The following is a 25,400-nucleotide window of genomic DNA, read 5'->3' as shown; positions in this document are numbered from 1 at the left end:
ATCCTATTTGCTTTCTCACACATCTTTTTCAAGCTGCTAAAAAAATAATTTTTATGTTTTCACATGTTTTTCATTATTTAATGGATAAAATACAAGATCCAATTAACAATCGTGATGAGCCAACAGAAGATGCATTGATGATATGTTTTTGATGTGGAATAGAAAAGAAACATGCATCATTGAATCATACCAATCATCATAAAATGATATGGGGATCTAATGCCACTTTACAACTCGAACAGTAATAGTGGAACCAATAAGGATTTCAACGCTCTGAAAATGACCCTTACCTAAAGGTAAGAAGATATTTTTTTTCCTCCTAATCTCTATCGCATTCATCATCTTGTCTTTTTCTTCGCTTAATATGACTTCCCACTTGATTGCTAGAGGGAAGACTTTCTTAGACACATTCTACGTGTCCTTTTCCGCTTTTGTAGATTCATTCATGATATTTTTTAGATCTCCATATACTTTTCGATGTTTTCTTTCGTTATATATATATATATTTATTTATTTATATAAACAAAATAAAATTGATCAACAAAAGAAAATCAATGAAACATAATCGATTAGTTATTCTTTTCATAGTGAAGGAATCATATTCTATATTAGAATATTAGTATCATGCTCGATCGATCCGATCTCAAAAAATAAATCATGAAATTATAATAAAATACTCTAATATCTAAATTTTAATACAAAGAGAAAGGACACTTTCATGCAACCCAAAACAAGTCTTACAATAACATCTCACCCACGTATGATTCCTTCGATTCCTTCTATCTTATAGATGCGTTAGGTACGTAATGAAATCACATCATGCGTGCTAGTGACATCTAAAGCTAGATTGGCATCTTTCGGCCTTAATACGCGCACTAACCCTTTAATAATCGACATAGTCTTAGTATTATTAGCCTCTAATTATTGACATGACCTTATAGATCGAGGAGAATTATTCCAAACATTTTTCTAAACCCATGTCGGGAGCAATTAACGTATGGAAGGATCGGACCGTCACCTCCCTGTCTAATCCCAATCGATGTAGATGTGAACTCTTTATGTGGTGTAATGTCACCCGACATCCATCGGCACAAGTCCTCGAGGGAATGATTCCTTCACTATGATTGTATGTTCGAATCTGATGTGTTTGAACACTTTGGATTGGATTTTGTGAATCTTATATGAGGGATAGAGCAAATGATGTCTAATTAGGATTTGACATCGATAGATTTGAATAAGATATGGCTACCTACTCGGATTGAGCTAAAGTTAGGTTAGCTAAATGATTAGTGAAGTTTTCAGATCTAATCTATTGCAATTCCTATTTAGATCAATCGAGTAGGTGGATAAGATATTTGTTCATCCGTGGAGTCCAATTATGTGATCATAATTGGTGTGTTGTTTTTTACTTATAAATAGGCATATAAAATATTGATTTGGTAGCGTAATAGAACCCTTCAACAAATATTAAAAAATAATAAATTTTAATAAATATAATTATCAGTGACGCTTATTAGTCTCTTAAAATATAATGACTCGGTTATTAAAAAATCTTAGTGCTCGAACAAAGTAATGAAAAAGTCTATCGCCTCTCAATTTTAAATATTTTTATTTTTATTTTTTTTAAAAATAATTATATTTATTTAAGACTGTGTTATAAATTAGGAAAAAAAATATTATTAACATCTTTAATAGCTTGACGTAATATATTTTAGTGTGTACAGAAATATCCAAGATGGCTTTAGATTTCGAGGTAGAAGGTGACTCTAAGATAATTCTGAGATGGAAGGTGGTTTCGAGATAGTTCCGAGGTAGCTCCAAAGTAAAAGCATCATATTTTTAAGATATCACTTGTACGAATACTAAGGCCAAGTTAGATTTTTTGATCCGATCCCTTCGACGTTCAAGTTAGTAGCATAAAATCTTCAAACGTAGGTTAGAGTTGTTCTCCTCCGGGAGTTAAATTTTTCATTGTTTAAGATACGATTTTATACATTTGAAGGAGGGGAAAAAAATTTATGATTGTCTTCTCTTATCATCAAGGAGGAGAAATAGGTTTACGATTCTCCGTCTTGTTGTAAAGGAAAAGAACGAAATTTGTATTTTTCTTCTTTTCCATGGTAGATTGAAAAAAAAAAAAAGCTTTCTCTGTGGGTCATGTGTCAACTATTGATAAAATTTTCATCGACTATGTTATACCAAAATTTGCTAGCGATGACTTACCAAATTTCTCGACCTAATATTGTGATAGAGAATCCCAAAGTCATGTTGATGAACTCCAAGTAGTCTGTCTTGACCACAGTGGACGACGGGTGAAGTCGATAACTTTAAGTTCTTCTAATAGATGAAATTATTTAGAATAAAGTGTTTTTCTAATCTCTTAAAATGTGATGCAGACTCGATATAAAATATATAATCAGATTATACAACATTAATTTAAAGAAAGATATTGAGAAAATCCATCGCCTCTAAACTTAAAAAATTATAAATTTTTAAAAGAGAATAAATAATTATATTAATTTAAAACTGAATTACAAATAAGAAGCTGAGGGATCGTTGGAAAAAGAAAAAAAAAGATGATTATGATCTATCAAAATTTCTAACAATTGTGACATATAGAGAGTCCAAAACCACGTCGATGAACTCCACATGATCTGTATTGATTATAGTGAAAAATTGGTGAACGTTTTTAGTAACTTTTGAATCCTCCTAGAGTTATACATTTCGTTATTAACGGATTTAATGCTCGAAAAAAGTATCATATCATGGCTTATCATCTTTAGATTTAACTAGAAAACCAATTGCAGATGGAGAGATAGAGATGATAGAAGAAGTAAATGAACTCGGAATATGGAGAGTAGAAAACAAAGCCTACTCACCTCATCCAACGAACATGTGTTGTTGTTCCCTTTGGTTTATGCATGTCATTCTCTCCATTGCCTGATCGATTCGCTACTCTAATTGTGGCAATCAGTAATTGTGGCTGCAGCTCTCATTACCATCCATCATTGCCCCCACAATACAGTAATTATGGCCACCCTATAAATTGTTGTCACGCCACCCATGAAATTATTGTGCACCGCCCAAACCAGCTTATAATATCCATCACATAATTGCATTTATTATTATTATTATTGTGGGAATAATAATCTCCTATTAATCTCTCTCATCATCACATCGGATGAGGTCGCGAACTTTGATGAGCCGAAGCGTGCGTCCCTCATTCATTATTCCATGCTTCTTCCCCCCAAACACCCACCGGCGTGGTGTTATCGAAACCCGAAGCAGTTCTTCTCACTTCCGACCTTCCACCCGTTTCCCCGCTCCACCTTTCGATTGGACGCGACGCTCCATCTCATACGGGTCCCTCGTCGGCCTCCAGTTGAAGAGCGGGTAAAGCGAGAACGACGTCGGTGGTCCGGAAACCCGAGACCGGTGTTTTCTTACCGGCGGGCGACGCACCCGAAAACGTACGCCGGCTTATGATTGGCCGAAACGGCTCTCTCGACGTGGGTCCCCTATCTGAATCGGACGAGTTCTTTTTATTTTCCCGACGTGCTAAAAAAGCTAACCCCACTTTGCTTTGTTCTGTCTCTGTCTTTGTCTCTCTCCTTTTTAACCCACACCATAAAAAGCAAATAAACAAAATTAGACTTTTTGGGGATTTCATCCCTCCAAATTTCTATTTTTACAGCAGTAAATAATTATATCGAAATTACTTAATATATATGTACGTATGTTGACCGGTAATTAAAGAGAGAAGTATCTTTGAGGATTGCAATGGTGTGCAGGGATATAAATGGTATTTCGTCGGCTGAAGAAGTAAACAAAGGCGAGCCTCATTGATGCAGCGTTGATGTTGACTTAAAGTGATCCAGGCAAACGCCGTCCCGCTCATGGGAAGCTTCGCGCTCACGCGGAGAGACGACGCCACCAGTGGCAGCCGCCTTAAAAGCTGCTCCACTGTCCCGGAAAAGTCAGGGAACACGATTGTTCCCTCTTTGGACAAAACAATGCCGTGGGGCCAACGTTATCACGTGACGTGTCGGAAGATTACAGATGAAAAATGTGTTTTGTGCCGGGGTAGTGTCAGGAGATCATGATATACTTCCCTCGGGAGGCGTCGTCGCTTGACGGCGTCAGTCTCCTCCGTCCCGGTAAGTGGCGGACATGGGATAATATTAAACTACGCGTCCGCACTATTCCCACCACCCTCCCCTTCTCGCTTCTCCCTTCTCCCTTCTGACTCCCCCCTCCTCTCAATTGGATTTAACGGGGCTTTGAATTCCGTCGTCTTCTGCGTCTGGGTCGATCTTGTGAGAGAGAGGAGGGCGGCGAGAAGGGATGTCGTGACTGGGAGATTTGGTGGGCGGCCGGTTTGGTTCGTAAGTTCGAAGGGATCGAAGCGTTGAGTCCTCCGTTCCTCTTTGGGTGTTTCTGCCTTCAGATTCAAGAGATTTGAGGTAGATCGACCGATGGTTTTGCTTTTGTGTCTTTTTTGAGGGAGTATTGTGTTTTAGCTTGTAAATATTTGCCTTTGATGCCGAATTATTTGTCTTGAGCTCGCTATGATTGTTTTAATTAGCAACCCTAGGTGATGGTTTGAGGTAGTTCTTGGAAAGGCTTAAATTTTCGTCTCAGGAAGGTCAAGGTTTAAGCTTGGAGCTATTTATGTTGTTTCTGTTGATCTTTCTGTGGTTTTTTTTTTCTTTTTCTTTTTTGTCGTTTATATTTCTCGTTGTAAGCTTCGGTAACCTTAAGAACGTGTAGATTTGTGTTGTCTGTTAATATTTACGGATCAAAATTAGATTTTTTGAAGCAAAAATCATGAATATCTGTCATTTGTAATGTTTGCTTCCGTACGAGGTAATTTTCGATCAATGTGCTCGACGTTAGGAGATTTCTAGGTTCGAGTGATAAAATGGTCGAAATTTCTCACTTTAGGGTCAGGGTGATTCCTTTTCTCCGTTTTTAAGGCCTCTCACCGAAGTTTGATCGATTTGTTATGTGATCTTGTTGGTCTTGAATGATTATTTTATCATCTTTGAGCTCGCTCTCATGTCTGATCCAACGGATTGTTGATGACGATATAATGGTGTCTAGATCCAAGCTTTTAGTTTTCCTAGCTTTATATCTTGGTAGGCTATCCTGCCTCGCTTCACTACCAGAAGAGTTTAATCACTGGCTTCTGTCACAAACTCTCGTTGATTTTGGTTTTGTAATATATATATAAAGAGAAAAAATTGGGCTTACCACCGTACTCGCACCATGATATACTTAACTTGTGCTCTTAAAATTTTGATTTTATCTGTTATTAATCCTATTATGTTATGATTATTAGAATAGCATTTTTCTGTAATGGTGTTATTCTTTTGATGCTTGCTTAAGAAAGATTGCTTAGAATTCTATTTTGTTTTGTTAATGCATTGTAGTATACCATTAAAAGATAATCATAGTTATTCTTAATATTTTGCTGGTAATTGAGAAATGTCGATTGACTTCCCTCTTGTTATTTTTTTTGTTTGTAGAGGCAACATTTCATCATTGTGTTATCTTTGTGCAGTTCAACGTCTTGACCATCTTATCACTCCGACACAAGTGGGCTGCCATATTACCTCCTTGGTGGTTCTGTCTATCCTATTCTGTGCCGTTTCTGGCATTGGTTAGACTAGATGTCGTTCCGTAGTATAGTTCGAGATGTGCGGGATAGTTTTGGGAGCTTGTCAAGGCGTAGTTTCGAAGTGAGACTTTCAAGTCTTTCTGGGCATCTCCGGGGTAAATCTCAAGTGTTTGTGCCTGAGCCACATGACACACCTCCAGTTATCCAGTCAAGTCGCTGGGCTAGCCTTCCACCTGAGCTACTTCGGGATGTGATTAAAAGATTGGAAGCAAGTGAAGGTACCTGGCCATCTCGTAAGGATGTTGTCGCCTGTGCAGCTGTGTGCAGAGCTTGGAGGGAAATGTGCAAAGAGATAGTAAGAAGTCCCGAGTTTTGTGGGAAGCTCACTTTTCCAATATCATTGAAACAGGTAGATCTTTGTTTTACCACTTTACAAGAAAGATATTTGCCTTTTTATCTTGTAACAGAGATTATGCACCATCATATTTTCTTAAGCAAACTATACGTTAATATCATGTAGCAGAGATGACAAGCCATCTTGTTTTAAGTGAGCAATATGTGGCATTGGGGGGTTTAGATGACACTTATTTATTTGATGTTTGATGTTTCTTTTTTTTTTCTTCTTTTACAGCCTGGAACCCGAGATGGAATGATTCAATGTTTCATCAAGAGGGACAAGTCGAAATTAACTTATCATCTATATCTATGTCTTAGCCCTGGTAAGTTTGTGCCTGATTGATCAATTTTCTGTATGTCTATATTTTCTATCTTGTAATCTATTTTTTAAAAGATTAATGGAATGCTTGAACATCGGCACATCGAACTTGTTGACTAGCCAGGAGATGTGTTAATCGGATTCTTAAGTGTCTATGTTTATGCCAAAATAAAAAAATACATATTCTATCTGGCATACCCGGAGTCCCTCACCGTCCACACTTACTGTGTAGGAGTAGTGTAGATTGAAAAGTTAACAAAAGCTTTGAAAGAAGTTAACAATCATTTTTTTAGCATAGTTACATTATAATCAGCTACAGTTAGGGCCTAAACAGATGTGACACATCATTGCTGATCAAATTTGGGCTTTGGTCTCAAGTCATAGCGGTTGCCGACAGAGCTGTTGCTATCTGTTCCTTTTCTTCCAGTAGAAGTCAAGTAGCAGTAGTTATGTCCTGTTTTGACAATATTGGAATAACCTGCAGAGATCAGAGGCAGTTATTATATTGGAAATAAATAATTTCTTTGATCGAAAAGCAATTCTTTCACTCTGTGTTCTTTTGTCCTACTGGCTCGTTCGTTTGCTTGTGCATTGACATGCGTATAACTTATACAAAACAATTCATTTATCATGCATCATGTGGTTTCACTCCCTAGTTGTATAGTTTAACTATAGTCAATCTTTCTACGGTCAACTTGCTTGTAAATTCCTCTCTTGTTAAAACTTCGTTTGGTCATGAGAAACTTGTCATCAAGTATTGTAGAATGATGTCAGGTTGGTAATTATTGTAAACTTTTGTCAAATTAACTTAAAAGGCCTTGTGCTATGTTGATTCTTGTATTTGGGTGATTCTTTTAGAGCTTCTTTTCTTTTTTTCTACGCCAAAAGCAGAAAGTTCTACTTGGTGTAAGAATCTTTGCAGAAACCAATCTGAGAATTCTTCAATTCTTCAATTCTTGTTTTTTTAATCTGAATATGGGGATTGCAGATTCCTGTTCCATCACTCTTCCTGATATTCCATGTCCCTTCTGTTCCTTTCTGTGGAGTATCAGATTGTTGCATGCACATATGATAAGTTTGATGTTTGTTAATAATGCTCATGTCTAATCTGCATCTTGTAGCTGTGCTGGTTGAGAATGGGAAGTTCCTTCTATCAGCTAAAAGGATCCGTAGGACAGCTTGTACTGAATATGTTATCTCAATGGATGCCAATAACATATCACGATCGACCAACACGTACATTGGGAAGTTGAGGTATTGGAATTTATTTCCTAGACTGTGGCAGTGCTGGCAAATCTCAATTTAGATGCTTCCCTTTTACATTGTAGGTCAAATTTTCTTGGTACAAAGTTCATAATTTATGACACACAGCCTCCATATAATGGGGCTGCCATCTGCCCGCCTGGACGAACAAGCCGCAGATTTTACTCCAAGAAAGTGTCTCCTAAAGTCCCATCGGGCAGCTACAGCATAGCTCAGGTGACATATGAGCTGAATGTCCTTGGCACCAGAGGACCACGTCGAATGCATTGCGTTATGCACTCTATTCCTGCCTCAGCCCTTGAGCCTGGTGGCACAGTTCCTGGCCAGCCTGACAGCCTTGTTTCACGCTCCCTGGAGGAGTCCTTCCGCAGCATGTCCTTCTCCAAGTCCATCATGGATCGTTCCATGGACTTCAGCAGCTCTCGCTTCTCTGATATCATAGGAGGAACTCAAGAGGGGGATGAAGGCGGAGAGGCCAAGGAGAGACCACTGGTTCTCAGGAACAAACCCCCCAGGTGGCATGAGCAGCTGCAGTGCTGGTGCCTAAATTTTCGTGGTCGGGTCACTGTTGCCTCAGTGAAGAACTTCCAGCTCATCGCTGCATCACAGCCTGCCGCCGGGGCACCTACACCATCTCAGCCAGCACCATCCGAGCATGATAAGATTATACTGCAGTTTGGCAAGGTTGCAAAGGATATGTTCACGATGGATTATCGCTACCCACTCTCGGCGTTCCAGGCATTCGCAATCTGTTTGAGTAGCTTCGACACCAAGCTGGCTTGTGAATAGAACAATGAGAATAGATAACATCTACATCATGGTCACTCTGTTATCGATTCCTCATGGCTGTTGATGCACTAGTTGTGACCTGCAACCCATTTCTTGGAGCACTAACCTGCTTCCTGATCAGTCCCAAGCTTCTCCAGCCGCTCTGCATGAAGCAGTGAACTGATAACTCCACCAGATTCTTCATGTTTGTGTAGAATTCTGTCTAGATCAAGGCTTTGTTTAGTAGGCACAACATTGACTCTTTATGGAGAGATCGGTTGGTACTATTTTTCTTCCTTCTGTCTTGATCTCCCTCATGAATCCATTGACTTTTTATTCTTCTTCCATCTGCTTTCTGTAAAGGAGTTCCCCCTGTGGGCCTGAGCACAGTCCATGAGCTGCTTTTGTTTTACAATTTTATCTCCTTTTCCAAAGTGGTACTCTACCATGGAGGAGATGTTGGGTTTGTTTTGGCAGATCACACTTGCAGCAGGAGTAGATTCCATGCTGTCTTGGATGAAGAGTAAGACATGTTTGAATTGTAGGCTTTTCATACAGCTGGGGGAATAAAAGCAAAAGAAACAACAAAGTCTTGTGACCAAAACAGACAGAAGCCAAGGAGAACAGCTGGTAGGCACTAAGCTCCTGGCCCATCTTGATCTCACCTACTAATGGATGAAACCACTATTCATGTAGTGACAGCCTAGCTGGGATGGTTGTGCTATTTATTAGCAGGGAAAAGGTGCAGAGGTTGATGGCCTCTGTCACATTCAAGATCACCATTTTGCCATGCTCTTAAGTACAAAAGGGGAGCAGTAGTTTCAAGCATCAACTACACTGGTTTGCTATGTTTAAACCATTGCCTACAATGTTCAGATTTAATTTAATGGGAGTAAACTTATCAATTTTTAAAACTAATTCAAGTTGTTTTTCACTTTATGTGTAAGACTAAATCAGGATTTTATAATCTCTATCGTCATCGATAATCAATATAATTTAGACTTACATCCTAATATGATATGTGATCCAATCCAGTAATGACTCTCATGTGTTTTAGTCCTCTCTATATGTAATCCTTTCCTATTTGAACTCCTTTAAATATTCAGTTATAGGCTTGTTCTACTATCATTTGTTATATATAGATGATCCAATAGAATAAAATAAAATAATTGATTAAATTATTATTATTATTTCTAAATCACTAGTCCATAGTTTTTAGGCTCGGGTTAATGATGATATATATGGAAGTTGATTTTTATATTTTCTTAATAATTTTTCATATATGTTAGCATAGAAAATAGTAAAAATTCAAACCATAACACGATGCACATAAAACCCAACCAATGAGACTTCACTATCTATAGTTATATTGGACTACTCACCATAGTTATACTACATAAGCTCTAATAATATTTGTTGTGATCTAACTCGATGAGATACTTATCGAATGTAGAATCTAAACCATTAACCAAAAATATTCAACGTAAATTTACGATAATATACCCATCATATTTCGTAAATTAATTTAAGTTCTTATTTATTTTTGATGCATGTATATACGTGAGGTCTTACACTGTCTTTTTTTAATGGATATTATAATGATTGATGATAGTCGCTATTAGATAATGTTCATTATTAGAGATAATTAATACTATAAACAATAAAAAAAATCAAATACTCATAAACCATATGCAAATAAAAAATCCATATGATTAACCCCAAATATATTAACTATATTATTTTTAAAAGGTAGATTAAGGTTGAAATAGATGACATGTAAATAAATTCCCCTTAGTATCTTTATGTGAGGAAAATTGGGCACACATTGCCTTTTTATCCTAAGATTAGTATCTTTATATGAAGAAAACGTTGCGAACAGAAAGAAAAATAAAATCTCAACTCAAAAATGTTTTCTTTCTTTCTTTTTTGATTCGCAAATCAAACTGTTAAAAAAAGGCGATCAGATCTGATGGATGGTGGAAATGATTGTCTCGGTGATTAGTTTAGGATTAGGGGATGCTCGCGATCTCAATCTCTAATTGAGTCCAATCTAAACCGAATCGGACCCAACGGTTCGCTTATTCAACGTTGCTGGCTTCCGACTCGGGTCCGACTCGGGTCCGACTCAACCTCTTTCGGTGTCGCCATCATGCGCATGGCACGTGACTGATTCCAGGCTATATAAGGCAGGCGGATAGATGACACTCCGCGGCTCATTTGGTTCCCCCGCGCCGGAGGAGAGGGGAAGACAAACTCGGGGAATGTTGGAAGCGAGGAGCTTGCGGAAGGCGGTCGTCCCGGCCTCGCTATTCCGAGACCCGTCGCCGGGGAACATCCAATCCACTCGCCTCGCTCTCAATGTACGTAAAATACGGGAAACCCTAATTCTCTCGCCTTCCCTCCCATCCTGGTTTCCGTTTCGTCTTCGTGAAGTGTCGTTCCTGTGCTATTTAGGTCAATGATGGCGGCTCTTCTTGCTCCGTATACATCGCTTCCGGTTGCCGCGTCTACAAGATCGAGGTATCATGTGTTGTTGCTTGTACGGATGACCCCGAGTTCTGGTCTCGATGGATCATTTTTGTGATGGAGTAAATTCCTTTTGGTGTCTCTTGGCTTGTTCAGTATGCCTATGCTGCTGCATAGACAGAATTCATTGCTTATGTCTTATTGTGAGCGTTCAAGCTTGCATAGACAGAATTCATTGCTAATCACTGTCAGATTCTGTGCAACAAGCAATTTCTACATGAATTTAAAACATCGTGTGGGCTGGAGTACTAATTTCAAAAGGGCAAGAAATGTATGCTAAAAAGATTTGGGAAATGTATTAATGTGTAACTACCTAAATATAGATAATGTTCACATAATCATTTTTTTTACTAATGCAATTTTTTTCCTGTAAAAATTGACAAGCATATACACCTTTGATAGCTTTCTTTTTTCTAGATATCCATGGAAAATTCTGTAATTACTAAAGGAAAAGAAAGCCTTATAATTCCTGTCAATGCAGAGGTATGGTCTATATCTAATGTTGAAATGCCAAATAATCCTTGAAAAGTTTGTTTTATCTGGTTTAAATTTTGGTTCATTATCTATAAAATAGGTCATACACTCATCTGCGGTTGACCGCTGTCCTCATCGTTCAGAGATTCAAAGTTTAGTCCTTACTGAAGGAGGTCAGTTCTCATGTCTTATCACCCCTGCTATCTATTTCTTGAAGTCCACATTATAGCTTTATCTATCAAGTCTAGATGGCTGTTGATACATAATTCTTATCTATCAGCAGCAAATATAAAATGATAATACAAGTGGTTCAGTAGACAATGATCCTATAAACTGCTGTGGTGTTTACCAGTTACCTAGAAAGCCTTAAGTGACAAACTTTTTTTTGCCATTTGTATGCACTTATCCGTGATCAATGGATTCTTTTGGGGTGTAATATGTGTGATAGTTTCATTTAGTGATTCGGACTGAATTAAACATCCAATGATAGAACCTTTTCTGTGCTAGCAACTTGGTAATCATACTTTACTATTCACATATTCATTAAATAAGCTCTTTTAAAGGTGTTCTTGGACTTGACCTTTGGTGAGTTGTTGGATGATATGATACACTACTTTCTTTTTTGACCTAGCAGATGCTTTGTCTTGTGTAAGGAATATAGTTTCCTTCAATAGTTTTTGGTTTTTTTTTTTCATTTTTAATAAGCCAATTGGCTCAGTTTCTTTAGTGTCTGCCATTTTGTATTCACCGTGTCTGCATATTTAATATATATTAAATATTTTAAGACCGGGAGGGGTACATGGTTGACATAGACTTTCTCCCTTGTGGTGTGAATGAATTGCATATGCCTTTGTTTTTCCTCAAATATCCTTATCGTATTGATTCATTTTCAAATGCTGGCCCAAAGTTAGGAACTACTACTTGGTTTAATTCATGTAGACACCATGTGTCATCTGCACCATATTTCACTACAAAACATTATAATCAACTTCTGATGGACACCAGAATCTTCATGTGTAGGTTCTGATGTGGAACCCACATGGTGGTCACATAACATCCAGGTTGTGTAGAAACCACGTCATATAGTGTCAGAAAATGCAGCCCGGAGTGGGATCTACAGTACTCCCCTAGTCGGATTATAGTGGTCCACATGAATGCAAATCTGATCCCTTGGTAAACCCCGCAAGTGAGGATCTTAACTGCCTTGACTTCTAAAGGAAGTAAAGAAGGACGAAGCCCATATATTATACAATAAGGATTGCCTCTCCTATGTAAGAAGTGGATGGCGTTGAGGAATTGAACAGTGAACCTTTGAATTTTTTTACAAATGATGATTTCGTTTCTAGAAACTGGATGAGTATTTTTTTTTTCTATAATCTTATTCTTTCCTTGATAGTTTCTAATTCTCCATCCCTTTTGCTCATTCAACTGTAAAAAATGACTTGAATGCCATTCCATGGAAGATTAACAATATTACCAAGTCCCAGAATGGCAGACACTGCTTTATTATAAAGATGGGTACTCCCCATGAGCTCCAGAGACATCCCTGTGAATATAAGTTTACATATCATATCAGATTTGCTTTTTGAGTAAGAGTTTAATTGATCATGCATGAAAAATTATACCGGAACATGTCACATGCATGATTAAATTTATTTCTTTTCATTGTCCTTTTTACAAATTCAAAATGATGTGATTAACAAAGATTTTCCATACTACTCTTTTCATCTTTTTCCATTAGTGCTTTTGCATCCTTAAGTTCAACCTTTCTGATACACATATGCTATGATATATTCATTATAGAGCTTGTGGTAGATTATATTTGATATGCCATATTGTTGCAGGTGATAACTGCTTGATTATGGGCACAGTGGACTGTTATGGGCACCTTATTGTATCCCAGTTGGATGCGGTTGGTTCAGGTACCACTATATCTTATCCAATGTTGTTGTTGTTTATACTTGCATGGTAAATTAGCTGTGGGCATTTAACTCTTTTGGTTTTATGCTAAGCTGGAAAGATATGGCCTCAAAATAAGAATTGGCAACTTAATATGGCAGATCCAAATATTTTATTTTCTTCCTATAATGATGCTTTACTATGCATAGCTGTTAATTAAAACTTCTATGGCAATAACATGAAGAAACTAATATTAACCCACTAGCACTGTACTTGATCAGTCATCGACAGGCTTTCTTATTCGGTGTTGCCTCGAGATTGCGGTATAGGAGAGGGGAGCTGGGCTGGTATCTGCTTTAGTCCAGCACACTGGTCTACAGTATAATATCTTTTCCTGATTATAACCCCCTGTTCATTTTTTGTGATATCTTTCAAAATTTACATGTCGCTTTTTGCATTCAAGATCACATTATCACTTTAAAATCATACTTTATCCTGTCACCAGAGCACAATTTTTGTGTCTCACAGACCCTCGAGTCTGAAAAAGCAGTTAAATATTGTTAATTTGGAACAAATTTATTTGAACAGAAGGGATTCAGAGCATATACGAGCTTCTTTTCTCCAATACCATTGTAATTATACATCATAATGACTCAGATTGCTTACTATGCAAGAATATTCCAACTTCTCTAGGATTTTGTCTCATCTCATATTAGCAAACTGCCAAACACATGCAAGGGTCCATAGCGGCCTTCTTCCACATTGCTTCTCCTTGCAGATTCCCCGTTCTTCCATTCATAATTTTTTTTTATAGCCATATTGAGAAAATTTGCAATGAAGCATGTCCGACTGTTATTCACTGACATGGTGGTTAATTATCTGATAGCTTGTTATATTTGAATCTTCGTATAGATTCATGGGAACTCAAGTTTTTTTTTCTATTTGTATAAAGGTTGAATTTATTTGGTTTTTGGGTTTTCTTTATTCTCCCCTAGTTGTAAATGCATATTTTCTTTGGGCAGACAAGCAATGCAAAAATAACTGTATTGTCTTTTATGCATTTAAATTTTCATCGAGATTCACATCTGAAACGTAATGCTTTCTTATCCAAATTATTTTGGAAATTCTACAATTATTGACATATACTCCTAGGCATGCAACTTTCATATATGGAGAAATGTTTGCCTTTCTCTTGTATTATCATAGTATATGATTCACAGGAGTATTGTTGGTCGAAAAAGGTTATGGTTATGAATGTTATTTTGATATAATATCAAATATTCTTAATTTTATGCCAAATATTAATTATTTCAGGTAGCAGTCGCCCGCAGCTTCTGCAAAAGTATCGATGTTTATGACCAAGATATCCACATTAAGAGTTTACAAACGTATGTGTGTTTGATGTGAAATCTAGATTAAAATTCCTCCTTTCATTTCTCAATTTTGCAAGTTATCATTTTCTATGTAAAATTCTGCTTGTAATGTATGAATAATTGATCTTGCACTAGCGGTGATAGTTATACTTCCATGTATATTTCAGTTCAAATTATGTGTTCAACACTTCCTCGTCCACTGAAATTTCTTGAGCGATAATTTGATTATAAATTGTGCTGTGTGAGTCTTCATAAATATATTCATCAAAATCCTTTGTCTACATGTAGCAAAACCATGCACCAATGTGGTCATGTGTGCTCACAGTTTTGTCTAGGTTCTGGAATTTGTGATACATAAAACATATCTTATATGAAACAACTATCTTGTATGATCTCCGTGTTCTCTATTTAAGCTCCATGTGTAAGAAGTTAAGCTACTAGAGTTTTGGTTACTTGAATAAGGATGAATATGATTTTTTTAAAGTAATTAAAGAAAGATAAGAATATAGTAGTTGAAACAAATTATAAATGGAACCGATGTCAATGGTATACACTTAGAATATATGAGATTTGGGGAGTTAGACATTTATTATTTTTTTTTGTAAATTTCTTAGTGTCAAATTGAACTGAGTATCCTTGTTAAACTGGGACACTTAGCCGTTTTGTAGAACCATATGGTCCTGATGTTTGTGTTTTCATCATGGAGAATATACTTGCATGTTCCCTTGATGAACTGGTATATTTCAGTAAGAATCTAAAGTATGGGAATATGGTGGCAGTTTGGAAATTTTGTAAGACTGAGGAGGGCATTTGATGTTTTAGGAAATCTAGGTGGAAATTTTAAAGGAACATTCAAAAAGGATTTCTTTGAGATTGAAATCATCTTTGAACAAAAATGAAGTTCAACCTCCAGAATCCACTGGAGCGGTTGGCACAAGACACTATAAACATGATCATGTACTTCAGCAAGTTTATGGTTCATAAACATTTTAAAGCAATCTGGGATGGTCTATTGGGATTACTGGTGATTCTTTTTGGTAGGCAAGCGATATTATAAATGTGCTGGCTAGGCTGCTGTGGGCTGTCCTTCATGGACTGGTATTCTGTAGCTGGCTTGCAGCAGCTGCCGACCTGCCTGCTGCGGATTTTCTGGCTATTATGTTCAGATGATTTGATTAACATGATAGGAGTTGATCCTTTAAGCGGATTATAGAAAAGTATACAAAATATTTCAGGTAAATGTAAGAACAAGCTAGGATTATCAAGAACATAAGTACTGCAGGAAATAGTATATCAGAAGAAGCTAAAAGAGGATCACAGTCGTCCCAGCTTTGATGAAAAGTTCAGAGAAGAGGGGATTATTGGAGATGTGATTGAATCCTAGTATTATCAAGAACGTAAGTGCTGAAGCTAAAAGAGGATCACAGTAGTTCCCAGCTTTAATGAAAAGTTCAGAGAAGAGGGGATTATTGGAGATGTGATTGAATCCTACATTGGAACAAAAATCCATTCTTATTAAAAATCTAAGTCAAGTAAGAGACACTTTATTATTGTTTATCATGTTTAAAAAATATTGGTCATTAGAATTTTCTTATATGCATAATTAGAATCTTTTCTGAATGCAAAAAATCAAAATCTCTCATGTGGCCAAATTCAGTTGCTGTAGCATATTCAACCAGTAGGTGGTATTTGGCAGCATATGTGGATGTTTTCATATGTCATCTTGCAGAGATACATTTAGTCTCAATATGTTACTACGGTAAATATCTCTAGTAAAAGCATTGTTGTGTACGTGGTGGATGTCTCTTCTTGTTACTGTTATATCTCTATTTACTACTTAAGCATGAAAATACAGTACTTTAATAATTGCTTGTTAAGTACGAAAAATCAGTTGATATATGATATATGTTTTATGTTTCCTCTTGATCACCACTGTTTTTTGACTTAATTTGTTGAGTGTTTATGACACTACTCATTTGATCACTTGGATGCACCAACTTTTTTGCTTATTAATAAAAGAGCTTCTTAAATGGGTAGATCTCTGTCATAAATGCCTGATTTGGCTGTAGCCTATTAATTGCATAAAAATGAATTATTTTTTGTTGGTTGTATTTCGTCACATATTATTCGAAGTACTTCACATATTGTCGTAGTTGCTCTTGGGTTGCTCCTTTGTATCCTGGATATCAAGGTTCAAAAACAATATATTTAAATATTTAAAGGTAAGACTATATACATGGACCCTCCCCGGACCTCATATTAGCAGGAGCCTCGTGCATTAGGTACATCCTTTTTTCACTTTCCTATAAAGTTATGAACTGTACATGTGGCTGCATACCAAATATGTATTGTGCAGTACCTTGATCACACATCACACATCTACCTTCTGGAACATTGATGATACCAGTGCTTAGTATGAACTTTGGCAATCATTGGAGATAAAAAGACATCCTAGAAAGGGGGTTTTCCTTTTTATGTATGTAATAACCACAAAATCTACCTTATTCCCATTTGAATCTGATTTATCCCTTGGGCATATTTCACATCAAGGACTAGATTAAAATGCCTTAATGTGTTGCCTATCTTACTCTAATCATTGTAATTAGCAATGCTGTCTGGATCCCAAACAAGAATGATGAATTTGTTAATAAGGTTGTATGGTCGTTTCTAATTGCTTATCTTTTAATTGACTTTTAGATTGTGGTACCCGGCTTCATTAAGTTTTTTTGATAATCCACATTATGAGGGGCACTCCTCTGTACTAGCTGTTGCTGAAGGCTCTCAGGTTACATTTGTCTGTCTATGTTATATTTATAATTTTATGCACTTTTACTCGATAATTGCCTTCATTGTGCTGTAATTCCAGCTGACCATATGGGACTTGAGAACAAATCAAAATGGTGGATGTGTACAACGTGTATGTGGTTCCATTGGAGATCTCATATATTCCCTGTGTAGTTCACCATCTGGAACAATTGCTGTTGGTGGATCTGATCGTACTGTTACCATTTATGATCCTCGCAGGTTGGTGATTAGGTTCCCCTTTGTAGGTAGCACTTCCAAAATTTGATGTGAATGATATCCTTTTATGTTAGTATTTTTCAGCAATTGACTATTTTCTTGTGTTACATTTTTGCTGCCTTTGGATCTTTGTTCACAACAAAACTGACTTTTAATGTCCCTTCCTGACTTAGGTGGTCGGCCATATCAAGATGGGTGAACTGCTCAAAGTATGAGGTTTGTATCTACGTAATATTTTAGATATATTTGAAAAAGCAAGGCAGCTTTGTGTTTCTTAATCTCCTAGTATTTTTAGTGTTTCTGAATTCAATTAAAAAAGGATAACAAGATGTTTTTTCCTTCTTTCCAAATGCAGATAACAGGTCTCTATTTCTCAACAATTGACTCAGATTACATCTACATCCAAGGTGTTGATTATGAGGTGATCCTTGAATATTGATGATGATGGAACTCTTTGTATTGTTCTTTTAAATCATACTTCATTGGCATTATTAAGTTAAAAGACCCAAAACTATCAATTAACAAAACATGCCTATACCACTTGTGTTGTACATTCTCCATGCGTGTGTATTTGACATGCTATGACTCTTTACAAAATGGATATCCTTCACAATTTTTAACCAACACGAGCACAGCATATATGGTGCTAATCTGAGTTGAACTGGCCTATAATATATATTAGTAATTATAATAACATCTTCCTCATCAAACATGTCTTGATATGTCGAACCTTTATCAACAAGAAAAGAACTTCATTTTCTGCATTTGTTTAGCTTAGCTACAAAATAATTTTGTTGCTTTCTGGAATCAATGGTGTGAAGCTTGTACGTTATGCTTTTCACTTTTCATTTGCTTTGATCATGCTTCATAGCAGTCCACAGGGATATTGACCGGTCTGATATCAAAAGTGTTAGTCTCTATGTACTTCTCTTGGTATCATTTTCTTCATAAATCATCATGAAGTTCCTGGGGTATTGACCACTCTGATCAGGCACAAATCTGAGTGTTTTATGCATTCAAGCCCCTCATTGTATGCCTTTTGATTTGAATGCTTTGCTTCCAAGATGATCTTTTTTTCTTTCTTTAAATGTGAAGTAGTTCAACCACAACGATGACCTAACAAAGCTTCCAAACATGGTTGGATCAAAGCTTTTTAGAGAAAAAAAGAGAGAAACATTAACAAATTGAATCCGAATCAATTCTGGTAACTTAGAAGGTGTAGTGGACTAGGGCGAATCGGGAAAACCCTATATCTTTAGCTCAAGTTTTCAAAATTGCAGGTTATCTGTGGAACATGGAAAGAAGGTAGAAAAGCATTCTCCTTTAGGGGAGACTCAAACTGGTTGGGCTTTAGTAAGGTACTCTCTTTCCATGTTTATTTTGGATTAGAATTCATATATATTTATATGAATGAAGTTTTGCAGCCAAAATATCCTTGTATGTAATATAAATATATCAGAGATATACGAAGCTCCAAGCTCTTAAATATATTTATATTACATATAAATATATTTATTTTGTATGCTTTAACCACCTTCCTCTGCAGTGTGCAAATGCAGATGTTCTTGCTGGATGGTGCGATTCTGGTAGCATCTTTGTGGCTGATGTTGTAGAGGAGCACTCATGAAACCTGTGAATACTGTTATCGACCTGATATCACATGTTGTCAGTGTAGTGTTATCTGCCCGCAACTTTGAATACAAATACAAAATGCTAGAAATTATGTTGAAACATAATTTCTCTTCTAATGATACGTTCTTTACGATAATTGAAAGGCCACTTGTTGGATGCATTCAACTCGAGCCACCAAGATACAGGAAATTGATCTTTTATAGTTTTTATTGGTGCAGGATCTTTTGTGGTCTGGGGTGCGATCGGATTATGTTGAAACATTTGTCTCTCGTATGAACAACATGAGCAGAGTTGTGAATTGGATTATCTTTCTACCCTCTCGTATGAACAACTATAGGGGCTGGGCTCATATGTAATTAATCATGAATCCAATGACATTGGTGTAATCGACGAGCCAGATAACTCAGCCAAGTGTCTCATTTAAAAGTGCAACAAAAAAGGCCACGACGACATCTGTACTAGGCGGATCCATGGCCCCAACCCAACCGCTTGTCCACCAGAAAAGACCAGTTATGGACACGTTCGTCATAACGGGTGCGGTCTTCGTCGGGTTCGGATCGCTTGTTGGGCTCGCTCGCCGACTCAATTTAACCCAATAGGTGCGCGTCACTGTCTGGCACAAGCAAACTGCGACGCACATTGCCCGCTTCCAGACTTCTTCGCGGGCCGTCCCCATCGGAAAACCTGGGTGGTGCCAGATATATTGAGGGTTTTATGGGGTTTTGAGTTCATCGATTGGATTCTTTATCTGTGTTCGTTCGGTGATGATCTGGAACAGACTTTTGACTGGTAGCTGATCGATTTATCCACTTCGGTTCAACTTCGGTGCTCTTTGAAGTTGGAAATGGGAGGCTCTGCAGCTGATTGCGTGGCTTTCATGCGACTTTGGTGGACGAAATGGCCAGCAAGGGAGCTGTCGTGACTCGCTCATCGGCATCGCATCGTCGAGGTTGGTCATCTAGCTGATGTTCTAAGATTGTCTTCCCCTCTTTGCGATAGTTGTACAGAACATGGACTATTTGAGTACCAATTGTCCTTTTAGCTGATTGAAATCTTGGAGCATCTTTCCCTTCATTGACTTACCGGAAAACATCGGAGTTTTACCCCCTTTGAATTTGTGGATTGTAGTGAAATATAAGGTTAGATCAAGATCAATAACGTGTGCCTCTAAATGGATCTGGGCAGTGGCGCTGCGAGCGTCCTCGCGATCGTGAGGGTTGCCACGAATCCTAAGTAATGCGATGTAATATAATATTTAACACATTATATATTATATTATATAAAATCTAAACAGTACAGGACTGTTTGGTTTTGGTTGGTTTTGTACCGGGAAACACTGGTTGAACCAGCCGATACAGTGATCCTTGGTTTGGAGTACCAGTCTCAGCCCAGACCTGGACTGATCATTACGAACCATCTGGTTTTTCAAATAATTCTCTCACTTGGACTTTCTATGTAGTTCTCTCACTTGATGCATAATGAAGTGTTTCCTATGTGATATTGGAATGAAATTAAACCTCTCTAATTTAGGCCTCTGTTGAAAGGTTTTTTTCTCCTTTTGAGTGGTTACTTCTGTTTTCAGTGTTGGAGCACTGTTTGATTTATTAGAAATGCATTTTGAGACTTCTTATTCAATCTCATTCTGATAATTCCCGTATCAGAGCTCAGCGTTGAGTCTTTCAAGTGCTATAAGATTTATGCTCCAACCAGAGGTAACCCAACAGTTTGATTCAAACGATATGCAGATGATATACCATCTTTTCCTTCTTTCTGGCCAACAGTTTGCCTCTTTCTTGTTGTTTTATTTATGGAGGTTAATTTGCGTGCCATGGAATCAAGAGAGCAAATAGACAATGAAGATGGTGTTGCGGCTGCAGTGGATGCATTCCATAGGCATTTGCCACCACAGCTACCGATCCCTCCTCCTCCTGTCATTTTTTTGTCTGTGAATATGGGATAATAAAGACCAATTATATAGTTTTCTCTACATGTATTGAGTGCTTGAGGGATTCATGGAGTCTTCGGGCTTATATAGACTTTTGGTGTGCAATGTTACATAATTGTCATTTTGTTTCCCTGTATCTATCTATCTCTCAGTATCATAAATTTTTCTTCTTCTTCTTCTTTTTTTTATATACTTCATCTTTTTCTTAATCTTATTGTAATAATTTTTTTAAGACATTATTTGGTGAAGGATGATCAAAGATCATGATAGAGATATACATGACATTGATTCTTAAATCATAAATTGATTGAGGATATAAGGAATACAAAGATATCGTATATTTCTATCATGATCTAATGAACAATTAGATTCCAATTGCAAATTAAACTTATTCCAAGTCGGATTTCTAATCATTAAAAAAAAGAGTAAAGATTTCTAATCAAAATCATCTACTTCTTATTCGAGAATTTTGTCAACGATTGCTGTCCTCGATGCTGCGTGGTCAACCGCTGCTCGTCCCTCATCGATCTTGGGGAATGGCGAGGTTTTTGGCGCAAACCGAGGAGGCGGGACGAAGAAATTTTAGCGGGGGATGCAGGTTTGGCGCCAACCCTCGACAGCCATTCCAAGTCTCGCTTTGGCAGTCTCCACTGCAGATTCCAAGTCGGTCTCTCTCCTAAGATTTGGAGAGAGAGAGAGAGAGAGAGAGAGGATATCGTTCCGTGATGCACTCACTGCATTCCGCCAGAAAGATGAACGGGGAATACGACAGAGGGAAAGAAACAAAGAACACGACACTGTTCGAGCCTACTAACAGTGTCGCCAAGTCCGATTAATAATGTGGTAAATCATTGGACACACTGCGCCTCGGGACTCTCACACAAAGGTCGCTTTTGCCAGAAGGAAGGATGCACTGTAGCCATATAGAGATGGGTTTGTATGCTATTTACCGGCTGGTGTAGTATTATTCTATGTATCTTTTATCTTTTATTTTCGCTTCTATAAACCCTTCTAACCTTCTTTTATTATTATCCTTGCAATCAAATAAATTAAATTCATTCTGTTGAATATTTTTCCTAACCACTTCATCCCCAAATATAAAAAGCTAACTCAATACAATTATAGACTTATTTTGATATTTTTTAGTTTAGGCATTAGACAGAACTCATCTCTTGTTACCAAGATATCTATCTTTGGTTATGAAGATGATTAATTATATATTATTTCTTGTAGTTAGTTATCTTTAACATCTTAATCTTTATATTTTAAAAAATTATATTGATATCTACATAGTTACAAAAGTAAAATATTTATATCTATTTATCATAACGTTGTTAATCTTATCAACGGAAACACGAAGGCAAAGAGTAAAATGATAATTTTAATGTTCTACTTGATGGTGACGGACGATGACATCGTTGGAGGTTGTGAATAAATATCATGGTTGAGGAGAGCAACAAAATGAGATAAGAGTCGCCCTGGCGTCTGTGTCTACACCGACGTAATTGTCGAGCGATATTGCTCCACATTTGCGTTGGTGTTGATACAGATATTGAGCGATCCTTTTACCTCTTGACAATTGCATCAACACCGACATAGATGTAGAATAGCAAAAGGATTGCTTGGCAATTACATAAGTATTGACATAAATGTAGAGCGACCCTCACCACTCGTCGTCGCTCTCCTCATCCACAACACCAACCTACACGCCCCAATGACGCCACCATCCACCACCATCAAGATGATCTATCATCACCAATTAAAATATTAAAATTAGTTTTTTATCAATTATTTTCGTATTTATGTTTGCAAAACCAATGACATTAGAGTAAATGAATCAAAATATTTTACTTTCGTAATTGTAAGGATATCAATATAATTTTTTAAAATATAAAAATCAAAATATTAAAGATAATTAATTATAAAAAAAATATATAATTAGTCCTTATCAAGATTATCTGAGAATATTGTAGGACCAATCCTCATATGAGGATGTCGTGGCCCCATTGCCCAATCCGTCTGGTTATATATATATATATATATATATATATATACATATATATATATATATATATACATATATATATATATATATATCCAGTTGAATCGATTGATGCATCGCTGTCGCCATGATGGTCCCATGATACATGATGGTGATAAACGTTGGATATGTGCGCGTAATGATGGTAGCGCTGCCGAACTCGCGATCCGAACCAGCGACGAATTAGAAGGCCGGGCTGGGGATCAATTGGCGGTGATTCACCGGGTGGCACGGCGCGACCGCAACAAAGCATGTATGCCATGCCATGCCATGCCATGATCATGCAAAGAAAGCCAGGCAGAGAAGTACACTTTGCTTGTCTCCCAAACATGCCCGGGAATCACATCGATAGCGCATGGGCCCCCAACCAACATCACCAGGTGGAATCTAATTGCTCCATGAACACCTCCAAACGCCAAGGGATCGATCACCTTTTCATCGTGTGTCTTGATCGACACCCATAAGTATTATGTGATTCATCTTCATCTTCACGACTTGATGATTAGGGTTCCAAGTTTCCAACATAGTCTATAAACCTAATCGAACTGATTGATTACTCAGATCCTAAAATTATGAACGTAATCCTCTGATGGTTTATTTATGCTAAAAATATTTATTTCTTTTCGTAAGAAGAAATATATTATGTTTATTGCTTTCTCATCTTCTGTTTCTTACATTCCTATCATTCTTTTTTCATTATATTATGATATATATATTTTTATATATTTTATCTTTTAACATTATATATTATTCTTCCGAGTTATATATATATATATATATATATATATATATATATGTATATATATATATGTATATATATATATATATGTATATATATATGTATATATATATATGTATATATATATATATATGTATATATATATATATATGTATATATATATATGTATATGATATATGTATATATATATATGTATATGATATATGTATATATATACATATACATATATACATATATATATATATACATATATACATATACATATACATATACACACACACATATATATATATATATATATATATATATATATATATATATATATATATATATATATATATATATATATCTCATTCTCATTCATAAGATAGAGTTAAATTATGATTTTAGACTCAATTCGCTGCTATAAACATCAATTTTTCTAATTCATATTTTAATTTCCATGGATGCTTTTACCCTAAAAAAAGAATTTTGGGAATAAATCGTCTATTTGATTACCAATTTTTTTACATATATATATATATAAATGTATTCTGAGAAATTGGAGTGAGTTTTTATTTAATGACTCAAAGTTTGAGGAAGTCAAAGGGTTTATAGAGAGAGTCGTGTAGCATTTCTGTCTCTACATAGCTTCATCATTAGCACATTGGGAATTGTAGACCAAATGTAATTATGTCTCGGTGTTAACACAATTGGGAACTCCATTGGAGGTTGATTGAATTATTAGAATACTTTGCACATCTATCTATTTAAGATTTTTCACATATATTTCCTTTAATGTGTGAAAACAATACATCATAATATATTTTTTATTAATTAAAATATTTAGTCTCAAATTAGTTGAGGAACAAAAATAAAAACCTTAACACATATATATTTTTTCATCCAAAAGGATAAAAATATGATAATAATATCTTTAATATATAGAAAGATACATAAATACCCAATATCTTTAATAGTTTTATATTCTTTATTAAATTTAGAGTGGTAAATGCGAGAATCACTTAATTTTGGCTAATAAATGCCGATTTAATCAAGCAAAAGTAATTTTTTTTTAGAAAAGAAAAGAGGTAAATATTGACGAAAGAAAATAAGCTAAAGATATAATAATATAATTATATTAAGATAAGAAATATGTAAATTTTTTTATCTTATTAATTTAATCAAAGTATCTATTTTTTAATTCATAAAAAAATTGCACTAAAAATATTAAAATCCAATTTAAACAGATTGAAAGAGACTCAAATGTTTGAGATCCGTACACATATGCGATAGTCACGGACAGTATGTACTCGCGACGAACAACGTCGAGTCGAATCCAATGCAACACAGGGCTTCACTGCCTTCCCTCTCTCTCTCTCTCTCTCTCTCTCTCTCTCGTGTT

General features: G+C 36.3%; 2 protein-coding genes and 1 long non-coding RNA gene across 3 annotated transcripts; all 3 read left to right on the top strand.

The window, feature by feature from the left end:
• The first annotated feature begins 4,224 nt into the window (after positions 1-4,224).
• Positions 4,225-8,713, top strand: LOC135646064 (tubby-like F-box protein 8). The gene is made up of 5 exons (XM_065165188.1): positions 4,225-4,463; positions 5,564-6,029; positions 6,252-6,339; positions 7,457-7,589; positions 7,664-8,713. The coding sequence occupies exons 2-5, from the start codon at positions 5,673-5,675 to the stop codon at positions 8,385-8,387; spliced, it is 1,302 nt and encodes a 433-aa protein (XP_065021260.1). The 5' UTR covers positions 4,225-4,463; positions 5,564-5,672; the 3' UTR covers positions 8,388-8,713.
• Positions 8,714-10,549: 1,836 nt separating this feature from the next.
• LOC103995666 (uncharacterized) lies at positions 10,550-19,451 on the top strand. Its single transcript, XM_009416314.3, has 13 exons — positions 10,550-10,726; positions 10,821-10,886; positions 11,310-11,375; positions 11,467-11,539; positions 13,211-13,288; positions 13,547-13,644; positions 14,580-14,653; positions 17,336-17,423; positions 17,505-17,662; positions 17,833-17,875; positions 18,015-18,080; positions 18,940-19,017; positions 19,206-19,451. The coding sequence occupies exons 1-13, from the start codon at positions 10,565-10,567 to the stop codon at positions 19,284-19,286; spliced, it is 1,131 nt and encodes a 376-aa protein (XP_009414589.2). The 5' UTR covers positions 10,550-10,564; the 3' UTR covers positions 19,287-19,451.
• Positions 19,452-20,118: 667 nt separating this feature from the next.
• Positions 20,119-21,239, top strand: LOC135644500 (uncharacterized). The gene is made up of 3 exons (XR_010498492.1): positions 20,119-20,240; positions 20,953-21,003; positions 21,105-21,239. It is a non-coding gene; the product is annotated as an uncharacterized LOC135644500 (long non-coding RNA).
• The last annotated feature ends 4,161 nt before the right edge of the window (positions 21,240-25,400 follow it).

Source organism: Musa acuminata, chromosome BXJ3-8 (assembly GCF_036884655.1).
Source record: "Musa acuminata AAA Group cultivar baxijiao chromosome BXJ3-8, Cavendish_Baxijiao_AAA, whole genome shotgun sequence".
Lineage (NCBI taxonomy): Eukaryota > Viridiplantae > Streptophyta > Magnoliopsida > Zingiberales > Musaceae > Musa > Musa acuminata.
Note: the sequence above shows the minus strand (reverse complement) of the source record. Positions and strands in the feature narration are given on the sequence as shown.

Coding starts and splice junctions, on each gene's coding strand:
- LOC135646064 (XM_065165188.1), top strand. CDS start 5,673: ATGTCGTTCCGTAGTATAGTTCGAGATGTGCGGGATAGTTTTGGGAGC. Junction 6,030..6,251: donor TTCCAATATCATTGAAACAG/GTAGATCTTTGT, acceptor CTTCTTTTACAG/CCTGGAACCCGAGATGGAAT. Junction 6,340..7,456: donor ATATCTATGTCTTAGCCCTG/GTAAGTTTGTGC, acceptor TGCATCTTGTAG/CTGTGCTGGTTGAGAATGGG.
- LOC103995666 (XM_009416314.3), top strand. CDS start 10,565: ATGACACTCCGCGGCTCATTTGGTTCCCCCGCGCCGGAGGAGAGGGGA. Junction 10,887..11,309: donor GCCGCGTCTACAAGATCGAG/GTATCATGTGTT, acceptor TCTTTTTTCTAG/ATATCCATGGAAAATTCTGT. Junction 17,663..17,832: donor ACCATTTATGATCCTCGCAG/GTTGGTGATTAG, acceptor TTCCTGACTTAG/GTGGTCGGCCATATCAAGAT.